The 17,743-nt window shown below is 38.5% G+C and overlaps 1 protein-coding gene across 4 annotated transcripts in view; it reads right to left on the bottom strand.

Annotated features, from left to right (window-relative positions):
* The window catches only part of Atp6v1h (ATPase H+ transporting V1 subunit H), a 172,177-nt gene that overhangs the window by 5,785 nt on the left and 148,649 nt on the right, over positions 1-17,743 (bottom strand). For all 4 annotated transcript variants that reach the window (XM_087185499.1, XM_004837513.4, XM_004837512.3 and 1 more), the window contains one exon: positions 15,117-15,230. In XM_087185499.1, coding sequence (XP_087041625.1) covers positions 15,117-15,230 — 114 coding nt within the window. The remainder of the gene's footprint in view (positions 1-15,116; positions 15,231-17,743) is intronic.

Here is a 17,743-nt window from a genome sequence, read left to right as displayed (position 1 = left end):
GAAATGATATCTAAGGTGATGGATATGCTAAGTATTCTAATTTGATCTTACACAATATGCACAGGAACTGAAAGATCATGTTGTAGCTCAGAAATAGTTATGTTTTGATAAAAAAAAAAAGCAAAAAGGAATGTACAATAATAGTAATTTATATAAAACTCACAATAACAAAGTTACTTTTACCACAAAAATTCCAATATTCAAATCTTTTTAAACTAGCTATGAAATCTACACATCTCTTGGAAAATCTTGAGTTTACTTAGCCCTGACTTATGCTTTAGGTAGAGACTTTCTGCCCACACCCACCACCTCTGCCACTCAAGCAGTGGTGCCTTATATGTTTCATCATTTTTCTCATATATGGTCATGACATGAAACATGCTGAGCCACTGAAAGCATCCAAGTCAGGTGCTAGCTGCTAGTTCCTGATCAGCAAGGAGTTAGAACCAAAAGCAATGGGCACAATACAGAGCATGGCCCTAACTGACCACAGACCATACAAAGCCAGTTACGCCATCTGTGGTGGTAGTGGTGGTGGTACCTGTGCTGTTATGGAGATGTGTGACAAGAAAACTTATATTTGTTACAAGGATACTGTATAAACAGAGTCCACATTCAAGATTTACTATAGATTCCTTTTTCTTGAATTATATTTAGAATGTGAGGTAATAAGAGTACATGAGGATGATTATGGTGTCTGGTTTCCCTTCTTCCAATATTCAGATGAGTCCCCAGTATAACAACTGAGTAAGTGTTCAGTGAAAAGTAACTGAACGGGGTAGGGAGATGGTACAGTGCTCACCCACATGTGTGATACTCAGTGTTTAATACCCAAAACTGACCCCAAAACAACAACAAAAAGAGAACAGCCAGGCATGGTAGCACATAACTATAGTCCTTGCAATCTTGGAGGCTGAGACAGGAGGACCACAAGTTGCCCAGTTTGAGCAACTTATAGCAAGACCTCGTCTCCAAAAATAAAGAGGTCTCAGGATGCAGCACACAGCAATGGCCCCATGTTCAATTCCAACTTCCAAAACAAAATAGGATTTGGAGAATCCTGTATGGAAGTTAGACCCTGGAGAAGGGTTCAATGTCCTAAGGGGTATGTGCTGGAATACCAGCAGAGACAAAGATATCAGTAATTCAAACCTACCAAATACTCCATAATTTAAACCGATACATTATATGGAACCGCTCAAAATGTAAATCATTTTTAGTTACAGTCTGCTTCTAACATAAGAAAACTCAATGAAATCTATAGTAAAGAATAATATAGTTCATTGTTTTAATTATATATAGGAGAATATGTATTACATCAGCTTTTTAATCAAGCTTGAAAATCCTCCTGTCCTACACACTTGTTCTTTACAGAATCATTTCCCCAAGAGATATGCTAAACCTAAAATAAAACAAACCCTGCAGGCCAGCTCTTTCTTCAGCATGAACTACAACCACCTGCAGTAAGTTTCAGAGCTATGTCTAGGGTAAGAAAGATTATCCAACTTTGGCGCACCAGGCACCTATGCCTGGCTTCCTCCCTCTTACTTTTCTCCCACATCCCACTGTTCTCATGGGGTTTACAGATTCTGCTTCCTTAGTACATAGAAGCCTCCCTCTCCCCTCGAGCCTCTGGCCCTGCCTTACTTAGCTGGCACACTCCTAAGGCAGAGCTTGAGTGGAACTATAGCCTCCTTAGTGGTATTTTTCCTCCAGTGCTTCCTCTCCAATTTACTAAGCCCCACCCTCTAAAGTGGTCTTGCTGAAATGACACTATTACTGTTTTCACTATCCCTCAGTTTCCCCTGCCTTCAGGAAAGAATTCAGACTTCTTAGTGCAGCAAAGATGGTTTGTTGTGATCCAGCCACTATGCAGATCTCCAACTTGATTTTCAGCCTTATGATCAGACTCCAGGTAGACAGACCCACTGCCAACTGCCCAGCTGGGTTAGGCCCTCTAACCTCAATGTTTCTGCATACACAGCTCTCTGCCTGAAATATTCCTATCCTCCAAGCTCCATCCTCCCCCGTCACCAGCTACCCTTTCCTAATCTATCACAGAACCACCCCATTTGCTCAGAGCCTTCCTATCCCTGGACTAGGTCCACTCTCCACATGGCCACACAGCCCAGCCAGACAGCACTGCAAGAAAGGCTATGCTTGATGCCCTCACCACAGGAAGATCACTCAAGTGTTCCCCCCAAAAAGGTAACCAGATAAGTTAGATTTGTTTACATTTGGAAACCAGATATACACTTAAACAGGTTGTGATTAATGGACCTACCAACTATTACAATCCTCTCTGTGAAAAAAAAAATTTCAAATTAAAATGAATGTCATTTAAATAGGATCTCCAATTAGCTATTTTTTCAGTTAGTATACTAAAAGAAGTGGTACAATTACTTCAATGGTTTTACTTGCTTAAATGTTTCATACATTAAAACAAAAATTCTTGGCAGTGCCTACGTCATTAAGAGTTGAGGAATACCAAGAGAGATTATCTAAAGGTGCAAATTTCCAATGAAGAATGTCATTATATTGCATACCTAAAATGGACCAACAAAATAAACTTAAAAAAAAAAGAGTTGAGAAATAGTTAATTTCAAGGGATTGCAAATGGTTTTCCTAAAACTCTTGAAGGAAGAAGGGGCTGTGTTTAAGCTATGTTATTTTGGGTTTCTGCTGTGCGGTCGGCTAGCCCTATCCTTCCAACTCTTTCTTCTCTTGAATATGAATACTAGTATCTATGCTAGATACACACTGCCTAGACCAGTTAATCTGGGGTCAAAAATATGTTGGGATAACAGCTTACCTACAAATAAATAAATCTCGACAGATGGCAAGAGAACTCAGATTTTTTTCAAATACTGAGAACTGGAAACTTCCCTTGAAGGCCTGTTTTGATACGCAGCAGTCCTAATACAATTTCTACCTGATAGCTCGTCTACCATCTGTACTCCTTCTTCTAATTCTCATCCACACAGATGAGCAGAAAGGTTGTTGTGATTTCTACCAGCCAGAACTACCAAGTGTTGGGCTGGGGATTTAGCTCCATAGTTCCAGCGCCTGCCTTGCAAGTGCAAGGTTCCAAGTTCGATCCCTGGTACCAAAAAAACCAAAACCCAAACAAACAGAACTACCAAGTGCTAACAATACTGAAAATGTTGAGTATTCTCTAGAAATTGGTAAGCAAGGGCAGGTCATGATAAGAGGCAGTTTAGCTATTTAGCTAATAAACAGGCAGCTAGCAAGGGATAGGACCCGAGATGGAGTTGTGCTGGAAGGCATTACAAAGAAAACAGCAAGGGGCCTGGGATTTAGCTCAGTGGCACCACACCTGCCTCCCAAGCACAAGGTCCCCAGTTTGATCCCCAGTATCAAAAAACAAAACAAAACAGCAAGTACACCAAGTTAAGATGGTCTTAACTTTAAGGCATAGAGTTAAGGTTGAAAATGTAAAAGCAAACTCAGGAAAAATGATAAAGAGTCAGGATAAGGACAGGCAGTTAAGAACTCTCCACTCCCAGAAAAGAAATTTCTTAGGCACCAAGGTAGCAGCCCCTCCCTCCATTAGGGCTGTGAGCTGGTTTGAGGAATTCAGGAACACTGAGTAACTGGTTTTTCTTTTGAACTCTATACTAAAAAAACCCCGAGTCTCAGTTGGTTGGTTTGGGCCTATGAGGCCACTTGTGATGAGTGATCACTGGGCACTGGGCAGATTCTTGTACTCTGCTCATGCATAAAAATTCTGGACGAAGAGCCCACACAGTAAACCCACTTTTACGACCCTCTCCTGATAACCCACTGGGAGCTTTCTTTCTTCTTAGACCTCCAACAAACAGCTCCTCCTTTACTACCTCCTTTCTGTCCATAATTTCACTCTTTGACTTTATGAGACAATGGCTCAGTTTATACTGAGTTAGCCGATTCATTATGACCATACAGTATCACCTACTCAATCTGAAAGACTTTAATTTACACAATGATGGTTACACAGCCACAGCCTTTCTGCATAAAAGCTAGAGGTGTGGGAAGAACAACAGCAGAAAGCAAAAAATAAAAAAAGTTATCCAGTAAACTGCAGCATTGCATGCATGGAAGCAGCAACTGATACAGACATGGGAAGGAACGCAGGGTGCAGAACAAGAATAATACAGAGAGTAAGCAACAGACACTGACGATGAAAACAGGAGACAAAGGAGGGACGTGAGCTCCACAACAGCAGGACCTGCAGAGAAAGCCAGGTCCTGAGAAGCTGGTTGGGAAGAGCTCTCCCTGTGGCGAGCAGCTGCACACGTATTAGGCCCAAGTATGCCATACTGAAGAGCACCACAGAGTGACACCAAATATGGACTCTGAGGTTACACAGACAGAAGTTCACATATAAATCCCGAAATACTAGGAGTCATTTAACCACTTTTGCCTCGCCCTTCCTATCTATGACCACAAGAACAACAACACCTAACAGGAAGAAAAGAATGAAGACAAAATGTCTGTCCCAGATTATTGTTTGATGCCTGATTAATGCTGACCTCTTCCTTCCCACATGCTGGAATAGGACTATCTTGCTCCATCCTCACCTGTCATCTGTAACATGCACAGTGCATAAGTGATGAAGACGGGGAACATCAAACATGATTAAAGAAATGTGCCCCTTTCTATTCCTACCAAGTCCCAACCTCAACCCCCAAATTACAAGTTCAGAACACAAAAAGTTAAATATTTGTCTATGAGTAAAACACTCGTTCAGCATGAATTGTATACTCTACCCCATCTACTACCTCAGTTTATTAATTCATTTCAATAAGTATGTATTGCTAAATTAATCCAGATTAAGCAGCTGTTTAATCTAGAGGTATTGAGCAGGAAGTTTGGGTCCTTTACTGGCAAACAATCTCCTCTTCCTTCCATGTCCCCCATTCTAACACCCTCTTGGTAGCACTCAAACATGTATTTTATGATGAACTATAACACAAATCTAGCCTCCACCTCAGGGCCTTCCTAAGTGCAGGCCTCCCTCCTTCCTTTTCCAGTGAAGCTTCAAGAAGGAGATGCCCCCTCAAACCCAGGTCACCACTGGCATACCTCTTACCAGACTCAATGTACACTTTCCAGCCTTCCTGTTCCTCTTCCTCTAGGCTCTGTTTTATACTGCTCACACTTACTCAATACCCTCTTTTGCTTTCCAATTAAAACACATCTTCCTGGTTTTCTTCTAATTTGCCAGTCTTTACAGTCCACCAGTTTTTCTTCTTACTCCGTCTTCTTTTCATAAAATCTACTCTTCTATTGGTCCCTTCAATGTTTTGCCCCAGTCTCTAACAGTGATTCTTATCTTTTGAGGACCAAACATTCCTTTCAGAATGTGATGGAAAGCATGGGCCCTTCCCTTGTTGCAAACACTTTCAGGAGTCTCATTCAAAAACTTCCCAGATGAAGAGTTCCTGTGCCTCACAGACTTTTTCCAGACTAATTCACCCACTTCTATGACTTCTCACTCTACTGATTGCTTTAAATCTATCACTCTTGCTCACATCTTGCTCCTAAACTCCAAGACTATAATTTCATCTTCTGGATTTCTCCATGAATATCACACAGAGGCATCAAATTAAATATGTCCAAAAAATGAACTCCTCACTGTCATTCAGGCCCTGTTTCACCATCTCAACTCCCTCATTAGTAAATGAAACATCCAATTGCAAATCTGAAGCTTAATTGCCATTCTGATCTACTCATTCACCACCAGCTCTGTTCAATAATCAAATCCTGTCACTTTTATACTTTTCACATCTCAAACACTGGTCCTCATCCCTGCCTTTGCTGTCATCATTACTGTTCACAGCACAATTGAAATCTAAACTGATTCACTAGTCCCCTACCTGGCTTCCTTGCTTCTAATCTTGCTGCAGATCAGAAAGAGTGACAGTGAGAAGCACAAATCTTCTTAGGGTACTCTCCTGTTCAGAGTCCTCCAACTGCTGCCCATTCGTCCCAGGTAAATATGTGTGGCCCTTAAAGTGACGAGAAAGGATCCTGACATCATCACTCCTCCATCCTGAGCCTCAGAGAGGCCAGAGACAGTTAGCACTTGTGGCTACCTAATACCTGAAGTAGGGCCAGGCCAGGCTGAGCTGCATTAAGTATAAAGTACATATAGGATTTCAAAGAATTGGTCTGAAAAAAATATGTTGTTCAAATTGTTTACACTGATTGCTTGTTGAAAGGACAATGTAGATATACTGGGTTAAACAAACATTAAAATTCACTTTTTTTTTTAATGCAGTTACTTGAAAATTTGGAATTTCTCATGTGGTTTGCATTTGTGGCTCCCATTATATTTCCTCTGCGCAGTACTGCTGTAGACTGTATAATTCTGCACAGCTCTTCTTGCTCTTTGTCCACTACGGAAACATTAGTAATTCAACAGTATATATTAGGTGCTGCATCTGAGCTAATAAGGGAGCAAGGAACAGAAGACTTTCCCTCAGGAAGCTTCCACCTCTTCACTTGAGTTAACTCCTGTAAGGCTTCTTCAGGAAGACCACTGTGATCTCACCAAGCTGGATGCCTCACTCCTCTTTCCCAAGAGATGCAGAGCACAGCCCCATCTCAGCATGCAATATTTTGGTATCATTCTCTGTTTGTCAGTTCTCCCACTAGTTTTAAGGTCTCTCAGGGCAAAAACATGTATCTCCATAGTTTAACAAGATCTGGCACAAAACAGCTGCTCAAAAAACTGGATGAATAAATTAATAACTCATACAATCAATACTTGTGATTCCAGTTCTGCTGATGACAGAAGAATGGAGATTTGCTTGCAGGGACAGAAAACCTTTGGGATAGCAGCTTTCCTCTTCAAACCCTACTGCCATTATATAAGGGACCAGTACACCTTTTGGTTGGTGGGCTACAGCGCTGAAGGACATCCTGCTGGGTGGAGTTTCAGGGGACTGGATCAGAACCCTGGCTGTTCTGGCCAGTTCCCTTATCTCAGGCTGCTGCATTCCTAGCACATTCTACAATCATGACTGAGAACCACAAGCAGAAAAGGAAAGAGAATTCAGTTGGTGCAAGGTCACACAGAGAACTATCCCACAAAAAGTGTAGCCAGTCTAAATATAATTCTTCGTAAGTCCTTTAAAACCCTTCAGAGGAGTGGGCCTCAGCCACTACAATAGTCACCCTACCACCCTGGCTTAGCTTAGCAGGTAAATAGGCCAGGCTGGAAGCAAGGGAGCGTCCCACAGGCAGCAACTGGGAAGGACATACTAAAACTGAGCCAGCTAAATACAGAAAGTTAAGTTGGAAAATCATTAAGACACTGGGGTTTATTAGCCTGCTGCTTTAGAGCAACCAATGATGAGATATTGGGCAGAAAGGCCAGCGTACGGACAAAAACAATGGAGATGGCTTATAATCGTGACAAAGGGCCCGGGGAGATGGGAAATTGGAAAAGTTGCCACTTTGCCTTCACCAGCTTTCTGGTTCCAAGTTTTGCTGAAGAGTATGACTTCACCTAAGAGATGTCAGAAGATACCCAATATCTTTATAATGTATCTTCTTATATTTAAGCTAACTTAAGAAGGTTTTGTTTCTTGCAAAGAAATTCTTGTGAAGATAAAGAACAAGGATAAAAATGTTTAGATCTTAGTTTAGTAAGGTATTCTTTCACTAGTAAAATCAATTACAGTACATTCCTGTTTTAGCCTGGTAGAACTTCTAGTGGCTACCTTCCCTTTCTCTAATTTTAGCATTTATATTATTTCTTAGCTAAATGTACAAGTTGTTCTGACAATCTATACAAATACTTTAAATATTTTTTAAGATTATCATTTCAGGATCAATTTTTGCCATCCCTACATTTTTACCAAGGGTATAAAATAAAATCAGAACAATCTCATTTAAAATAATATACTTTGTAAGTTAAAAATAGCAAAATTGTTACAGGTTGTCAAAAGACAATAAACTGAACATATGTCTGATTTTAAATACACAGAATATGCAAAAGATATCTTAGAAAGTAGGTGGGTGTGCACACCTACATATAAATAGATGCAAACAAACCCAGAAAATATTCTTATGTATGCTGAAAAAGCTTAGACAAATAAAAAAGTAGTCTCAAAATTATGCTAAACATTTTATTAGTATTACTACATATTAGTCATGAACATATGAACCTTATCAAACAATACAGCTCATTCATATATGCCTGAAAACTAAAGAAAACAAATCTCTGCAGTAATCTAAATATCTTATGATTTACTTTCTTAAAAATTTTTTTTAGTACGTGTTTACATAATGAATACATTAAAATCGTATTCTTGTGGGAAAACACTCACTCTTGGTATCCCAAGTACAATCTCTAGTACTAACTTCTGCTGAAAAGTTTAGTTGGGAGAAATTTTTCTAACAGCTTTATTATGTCCATCATAAGAAATCCTAGAGAGATCAAAGCTATGTCATTTTCAGAAAATCATAACTGAGATAGAAAGCTGAAAATAAGCCACATTTTTCTCAAGATAACTACTTAAAATGAACACAATAAGAATTTTATCTTGTTTCCATTTCTCCTTTTCTTCTAGCACCTAAGCACCATTTACTAGTACTAGAAGGAAAAGAGAAATGGAAATAAGATAAAATTCTCACTGGCTCCCAAAAGGTAGGCTCTAGATGCCAAGTAGCTGGCCATTCTCACCTCCTCCCCAGTCTCCCAAAGAAACCTTGACAAGAATCTTTACTGAGCCATTACATTTTCTCTGCTTAAGATTCACTTTCTTATGTGTCGATGAATACAGACTGACTAAAAAGGCATTATATGTCTAACAAAGAAAATCCCAATGGGTATTTTACAATCTTTATAGTAATAATTGACTCAAGTAAGAAATACCAATGGATATTAAAGTAACTAGGTGAGAAATTATTGAGAAGTACAAGTATTTATCATCTTGAAATACTTCCCCACAAAGTATTTACTCATTAAAAAGGGAAAATAAGTTCATTTACAATGGAGAAATCTAATAGATACTACTGTAACAAAATGATCAAAGTTAACATAATCAATAACAGGGTAAAGTGACTCAGGAGCTCACTGATGAAAACACTGAGGATACCAGATCCCTTCTGTAGGGATCCTACCAAAAACATGTAACCCACATCCAATCATGAGAAAATATCAGATGAACACAAACTGAGAGGTCTCCGTAAAACTACTTCCCTGTAGTCTTTAAGGATACTGACGTTAAGGAAACTGAAGCTTTGTTCTATTTAAAGGAAATTAAACATGACAGCAAAAGGCAACGTGTGATCCTGGATTAGACAAAAGTTATCAATGCAAAACAAACCATCAGCAGAGAAATGTGAACATGAGCCATCTGCTACACCGTCATAGCACCGCATCTGTAAGAACACCCTCTAGGGACTTACGCTGAAGTGTTTAGGGCTGAAGAGTCAGACTGAACCACTCTCAGACTCACAAAGGAAGCACACACACACACACACACACACACACACACACACGTGGCGAAATGCCAACTGCGGAATCGAGGTGCAGAGTGTACTACTACCTCACTATACATACTAGTCCTGCATCTTTTCAGCAACTGAAATCTTTCCAGTGAAAAAGTAAAACAAACAAGAAAACAAGGTCCTGTAAAAAGGTTTTTTCCCCCACTCATACTTCCCCTTTTCATCCCCACCAGGAGGATGGAAACTCCAGCTCACAGCTGGGGGAGTAGGAAGGCTGGAAGATCCTGATTCTTTCACAATCCGTTCTGGATTTGTCAATGTGTAGAGTTCAGGTCATGTAAAAGATAAGTAAATCGCTTACTAATTAAAAAAATTCTATAAGAAATAAAATTGGCATTCGGATTACCGTGATTATGTTAAATCCTCCTAAAATATTCAGTGCATGACGTCAGCAGTGGCCTTTGGGCATTAGTTCAGCCACTAGTCTCCTGATTTCATCCACGGTGACACAGCTGTGACTTCCCAGATACAGCCTCCTCTCTGGGTGTCTTTGCCTGGAAGTCCATCTTACATGCCAACCACATCTTCATCGACTCACTTCCTGTTCCCTAAGACAGCCTAAGCACTGCCTCCTCACACAGCTTCTAAACTCCTGGGACACCTGTGTGTGTTCCATCACTGCCCTCATGGTCCTCTGCACTATGTCTTATTTTCTACTTCATATTTCCCTACTTTATACTTACTGAATAAATTAGACGCTATTTACACCAATAAAAGTAATACTCCCTTAATTCCCTTATCTGAGAAATGAACTAGATACAAACAAAATAGAACTGTGTTCAAAGCCGGGGACTTAGCTCAGTGGTTCCGCTGCCTGCCTCGAAAGCACAAGGTCCCAAGTGATCCCTGGTACCACAAAAAAAAAAAAAAAAAATAGAACTGTGTTCCAACCCTAAAAAGCTTTCTCATAAAGTATTTCTGGGATATTTAGCAAGGAAGGAAAAACTGTCATCCATAGGACTGCTTTGGGCAACCAAAAGCACCCACCCCTTACTTAAGCCCTTAAGAAAAGTAAGGCAAGAAAGACACAGCTCCTAAGAGCACAAAGGGATGGACCCAGGGCCTCGGGCATGGTAAGTGAGCACTTTTCTTCAGAGCCATGTCCCCGGTAAGGATGCGGAGCCTTGTTAGCAGGGAAGCAGTCAGAAGGCTGATCTGACAGGAAACCTCTGGCCCTCGTATTAACACATGAGCATCCTTTTAACTGAATTCATTATTTAAAGAAAAGGCAAATGGTAAACTTTAGCTTATATAAAGGGGGGTTTTAAAGTAACTACTACATCACCATATAATTCCTTTAAAATGTAATTTAATAAAAATTCAATTGAAGAATATTTACCTCAAAATTTATATCTACAGGTACTTTTTGTAAGATGACAGACTTGTCACAATTTTTTCTTGGACAACTTAGATTTTAAATAGTGATAAAAATTTGTCAATGCATTTCTGTTACCCATGAAGTTTTTTTGTCCTGCAGCAAAATGAAGTATCTGGTTAACATTACATAAAAGGAAACTAAGCAATAATTCAAAGACCTAATTAAATCTCTTAGTAAATATAGTCTACTTAACTTAATTTTTAGAATACTCTATTAACCTCTATTGAGGTTGACTGGACTATTTAAGACACATACACAACCACGCAAACTCACACACATGCAAGCATGCACACACAGCCTATACCCAATGATCATAAATATAACTACTGCACCTATAGGAAGAGAAAAGAAAGGCAGCAATAAAAGCAAAGCCAGTTAATTCATTTATCTGTATCACTTTTTATTACACAAGCCTTTTTGCATCTATATTGATTATTCAAAACCAAGTTCAAGAATTTGTATGACCAGGCTGGGGATTTAGCTCAGTGGTTTCACTGCCTGCTGCACAAGCGCAAGAACTCAAGTTCAATCCCCAGTACCAAAAAAAAAGAATTTGTATGACCAAGAAGCTGATCCTAATCAAACAAAACCAAAACATGAACTGGATGTACAGATTTTCACATCACAGTCACAGGCACCTATGTGTGAAATCTGTATTTGATTTTATATTTAATTTTAAAATGCACAGATTCCATTACCCTTCAGGGTTTTATTTTCTTCACTATCAAACTACTCAATATCCACTTCTTCTTAATGTTTATTTAGGCTGGCACTTTGCAATAATCTAACATGTATGCTGACATTTCCAAGTCAATTATAATTAAATAGGACATAGTGTCCAGAAAAATAAATAGGTTAGCCTCGAGAAACATGCCTAACTGCCAAAGCAGAAGCTTAGACTGGAAGACTGAGAATCACTTAACTGGTGGTGAGGATACAGCTCTATTTTTTTTTTTTTTTAATCCTTCCTTACTTGGAATTGGTTTTGATTTCCTTTTCTTTTTTTGGAGTGGTCAAGCAGTTCCTAGGGCCTGGAGAACGCTCAGCAAGCACTCTACCTCTAAGATAAATGGATGAGTGGATGGCTAGATATAAAAAATTCAGTTATATTTGCTTTTTAATAAGATACACAAAATATATGATATACATTCAAAACATCCTCCACTAAAGATGTCATAAGAATAATGTGAAAAATTCCAGGCACCCAGAAAAAAAATTACAATTTCCTAAATTAATGTTAAATCTGAAAATGTTATGTTTATTAAAATTATGGACTCTTTTATTAGCACTGTTAATGCTAAAAGTTTAAAACACATAAACGTTTTTCTCTTCTGTTCATAAATAACAATTTAAATCACTATATTTACAGCTACACACAGAATAACTAAAATATCCTAAGTAGATATAAACATTGGAGAAGGGACCAATATTACCCATACCCTTGGCCCGGGGAATTTCTGTTATATTAATTTTCCTATATATAAAATATCTACAAGGGTTACGCTCTTATAACTTATTTTGCTTAAGAAAACATTCAAAAAGAATGTAGAAACATAAATAGAAAATTCTCCAAGAGATCCTCTATCTACAAAATTCAATGTTTCTGTTCTGAAGTCCTGAGCTATCCATATGCACACTGTGTTGCTGCTGAATTAGAGACTGATAACATTTGAAATCATTCTGTAAGAGAAAAATGATGACATTTTATGATGTTAAATATAAAGTATGAAGTGGGCATATATACAAAAGTTCTCTAGAATAAGTGGTCATCATTTATATATTTTGTCAAGTTTATAAATATATAAATCCAGAACTGCTGAAAAGAACAAGGAATGCATTGGAAAAGGAACAGAGAGAAAGGAAATATCAGAGTTAGATGTTGCTACCTCGAAGGAGACCTCTGAGAAGCGCCTAGCTCATGGTCTCTCAAGCTGAGGGGCACCAGTGTGTGCCAAACGTTCCCTCACTCCCCCAACGCTGTGACAACTCCATCCCCCTGCCCCATACTCAGTTAGGGACATTTACAATCCATTAGATCATGTCAGTGCGGATGTCAAGTGGAACAGGACAAACAATAGCCATTCTAAGACCCAGGGGTATTAGTAAAGACTGTTACTGCCTGGCAGACAGACTTTATCTTCATCCACAATTATATTTCAATTATTTACAAACAATTTATTTTTTTCTACAGAATACTAAAATATATCATCTATAAAAACTAAATTTTGATTTAAATCAAAATTCTGAGATGGTCAACTGTGTTTTCAAGTTTTCACTTGATGTGAAAGGAAATAATTTCAAGAGAATTTTATAAATTTTAATCAATAAATATAGTTAGAACACTAGCAGCATAAAAACAACAATGAAGTGCTATTTTAGGTAACCAGAAGAAGACCTGTCTTATTAAACCAATATAGTTTAATAAAGCAACTAGGCTTCAAGAGATATTCCATAAAGATATGGATCCAAACCTCTTTTACATTCAGGGATATACTTTGCAGAAGGTTTACCTTCCATGTGATAACCTATTTACTCTCATATTAATTTGATGTTGAAATAAGCTGCTATTACTTAAAAATTTTTTATTCTGTGGCACCAAGAGCTATAGAAATGTAAAAGTCATAATATAGAGGCCGGGGATTTAACTCAGTGGTTTCGCCACCTGCTGCACAAGCACAAGGACCCGAGTTCAATCCCCGGTACCAAAAAAAATAATAATAATATAGAGATCCCATGTGAATGGTAATAATACTCCACTGTATGGGACAAGCAGTCTGAAAATAAGAAGATTGTTTCAGTAGGTTCTTACAGTGGTAAAGATGGCTAGTAGATAGGATTAGACACTAAAAGTTGAGATAAAAGCAGATGGACTTGGAGTAGCTTCCAGAGCTAGTGCTAGTAGCTTTGTAGTATCTCTTGAAAATAGTTTCTCAAACTCAACACCAATATATAGGACTAGATAGTTCCTTAATGTGGGGTTGTCTGTGCACTGTAGGATGTTTACTAGCATTCCAGGTCTCTAACCAACAGTGTCAGTGGTAGCATTAACCCCCAGGGTCAGAAGTAAATTTGTATTCATGCATTACTTTAAATGAGCCAAGCTCATTCCTGTTTCCTGATTCCTTTCTCCCTCTCATTCTCTTTATGTGAAAGACTAATCCGGTCCAGTAACTTAGCTATGTAGCTGGTTCCTCATCAGTACAGTCTCAGCATAACTGTTCTGGCCTACTCAAAGAGCCCAGCCCTAATCATCCTATGCAAAGTTACACCCATGTCCATCTTCTCTTTGGCCCTCACTTACCATAACAGAGTACAAAGCAAATATGAGACTACATAAAGATCAGTATTTATGAGAAGGGTGTTTAAGTGGCAGGACCATAAAATTCAATATATAAGGCTACAGCAATCCTCCTAGATATTCTCATGTACTGCATTTGCCTAGATCTTCAAATGTGCCCATTCTAAGGCACCACTCATTTTTTCTTGTGGAAACGCTGGTAGCATTATCATAAGTTTGTGGGCACTGTATACTTGTTCAGTGTGCCTTTACAAAAACTGTATAAAACCAGAGCGCCTTTCAGTAGGGTGGGAAATACAGAGCCATTTAAACTGCTCAGAAGAGCCTTAAACAGCCAACCTACAGCTAAAAACAGACAAGTCAAAGGAAACACTCACCTCTTCTATTTTGTACACAAGGAATCGCCATTATGTCTAAGCAGGTTATCTTTATTTTAAGTGGACAGAAAAGGTCAGTAATCTTGATTTTAAACTAAAAACTGATAAGATAAAAGCATGACTTCGCTACTTAAAAGCAAAAGGCTATAATAAATGAAATGTGAGTTGAATCTATTCTAATCAATCAGCTTTCAATGTTTTTATGTGAAATGATAAAATTCATTCAGTTCAACCATGTGTCAAACAGTTAAACCTTGGAAAATTATAAAGTAAAAAGTCATCCAAATATATTCCATTCAATTCTAAAAACGATTAATTTACTTATGTCACAATGGCCTTTTTAGCTACCTCCTGGAGTTTTTTGTGATTATCAGTACTCTGAATACACCTTTCTTAAAACCATTAGTACTAGATTTTAAATCAAAATCACTGATTTTAAAAACAATCCTTCATCAGAGACTTTACATAAGAGCTTTTGGGATGGGCAAATGAGAGCCCACTGATCAGTGTAGGAGTAAGAGTGAAAAGCCAAGCATACCAGTTGTGCACCATGAGCTTCTGCACAGCCAGCAGAGCGTTGTAGCGGACCTGCTGGTCTTCGTGATGCATGTGGTTCATTACCAGCTGCTTTCCACCAAGTTGCTCGATAACCCTGCAGAATGGAAGAGACATGGTAAAAACGCCACAATTACTCTGAACTCATGCTGTTCATAAACAGAAAGTTCAAATATCAAAATGCCAAAGGATTTTCAAGAGAAAAATTACAACAGACAGAAGTAAATCAATACATGCACCTTTATTACATTATTCTCTCTGAATCACAGATTTAAAATATTCAAGCATGTTCTCTTTTGAATTCATAATGATAAATCCAACTGTTGTTCTCATTTTGGGGGGAAAGGATGGGGGATCATCTATCTGGATACCTCACAAACTGGTACTTTAGGTTATAGCTTTCTGGGTGGTTAATATCAACTTATTACCAGTATTTCACAGGGCTGGGACTGTAGCTTAATGGTACAGTGCTTGCCTAGAATGACCAAGGGCATTCAATCCTCAGTACTACACAAACAAACTAGTATTTTAGACTTGCTTAAAATCAGTAGTGAATACAATCTATTGTTTATAATAATACAAAATCAGTATTAAGTCTACCAGTTACCATGCTCTATAATAATAGATACAGGCTTAGATACAGATAGCACAGGACAGAGGGTTAAAGGGCACCCATTAATTTCCTGGAAAAGGCTTGATTTTAATAATCTATCCATTTCTTGGAATGATAAGATATGACAAGTAACCGACTCCCTGGGCAAGGTTGCAGAGGAGAAAATTCACATGTTGAAGAGAACCAAGAAAACTGACAAATATTGCTTGCCATTGCTGCACCCTTGACACCCCAAAAGTCCACTTACTACAGATACAAAAGTAGAGTGAAAATGGTTATTTGCTTCATGACTAGAAAGAGGTACTCCATATTCCACAATAGTATGGTTATAAATGAAGCGATGGCATCTCTTAACTCCAGTATGACAGTGTGGACTTCCCTATCCACCAGTACTGTCTGAGGGGCAGCACTTTTTGTCAGTGACAATTGTCACCTTAATAAACAGGGCATTTAGTGGTCTGAGACAACTTTACAGATCAGTAAGACAGATTAGTTAAAAAAAAAAAGAATGAGTAGTTGGGTGTCAAGGAGGCCTTTATCTATACAACTTTACACATTTTATTTTAATAAACTTTTTTTAAAAAATGTATTGAATGGAGGGAGGAAGGAGTACAATATAAGAATAATCAAACATTAACTGAATGCCTACCATGTGCCAGGCACAGGACTTTGAAATATTATCTTTTCTGATATGTCAGTTTGGCTATTAATCAGATACGATGCTACATTAGGCAAGTCATTAAACTAGTAAATTCCCCCCTGTCAAACAGAAGAATAAGGATGTTGCCATTACAGTGCTGCTGTAAAGATTAAAGGATACAAAGCCCATGTTCCTGCAGTGTGCTAAGCCCCAGTCTGCTGCCAGGATGATGATGGTGCAAGCACAGAGCTCCCTTCAAACCACTCTCCTCACTACAAAGTGGTGCTTGCAAAGCTACATATCATTTTCCCTGCTTAAAACAATTCAGTAACTCCCGCTGCTCTTACAAAAGGACCAAAATCCTTTAAATGGTTGACAAGGCCTTCACTAGCTACTTTGGAACAGTATCTAGCTTCACAGATCAGGGTCACACACTGGTTCTGCGGGCTTGCTCTGAAGATTGAGCTTGCAGCCAACAGCACAATTCTCCTGCCTGAAGGAAGCTGATACAACCTAAGCTTTTTCACCATAGGCATATCACAGCCTCTTAGGCTTAAGACCCTACACAGCACTTCAGCACTACATGGAGGAACCATTTTAACAGCAAAATCAACATAAAAACAACAACAAAATGCAAACAACATGGCACTAAATAGACTGTGTAAATGACATTTGTTTACAGTGTGAAACACAAGAAGGCAAAACACAGCCTGGTTCCACCTCAGCTGAGAATGTGTCCATCAAAAGCTCAAATTTTTCACTGCACTGCACTGTCCAGTAATGACCAGAAGAGTGCCCCAAGTACTGACACGGGAGTTACAAATTAATTTCAGCAGGCGATTGACTACCAATCTGGAATCTGCCAATAATAAGAATCAACATGTAATTTCAGAAAGCTGCCATATTATGTGTAAAATGTGATTGACTAGAAAACATAAAGGGATCACATATCATTTACAATAATAAGAACACATTTTCTATATGTTGGGCACTGTGGTTCAACGTATCATAATTTTTATTTCTTGTAATCTTCACAACAAATGTATTGCCAAAGATCTTAAAAAAGCAGGACTTCTGACATTATAAACCCTTTCTCTTTACATTATCTTTTTGAACTACCACCAGCCAAGAAAATTATGAACAGCTTTGGTTTTCATAATTAATATATTTGTTAGGGGCTAGGGATAGTAGACCCTTTGTCTACCATGCACGTGGCCCAGTACTCAATCCCCAGAACTGCAAGAAAAAATATATATCATTCACTTTCTTTTTCTGGTACCAGGGATCGAACTCGGGTCCCTGCGCTTGCGCAGCAGGCGGTGAAACCACTGAGCTAAATCCCTGGCCCATATCATTC

Source organism: Heterocephalus glaber, unplaced genomic scaffold (genome assembly GCF_053883595.1).
Source record: "Heterocephalus glaber isolate CG9 unplaced genomic scaffold, H.glaber_assembly_v1.0 deba00000281, whole genome shotgun sequence".
Lineage (NCBI taxonomy): Eukaryota > Metazoa > Chordata > Mammalia > Rodentia > Bathyergidae > Heterocephalus > Heterocephalus glaber.
This window is presented reverse-complemented; position numbering and strand designations above follow the sequence as displayed.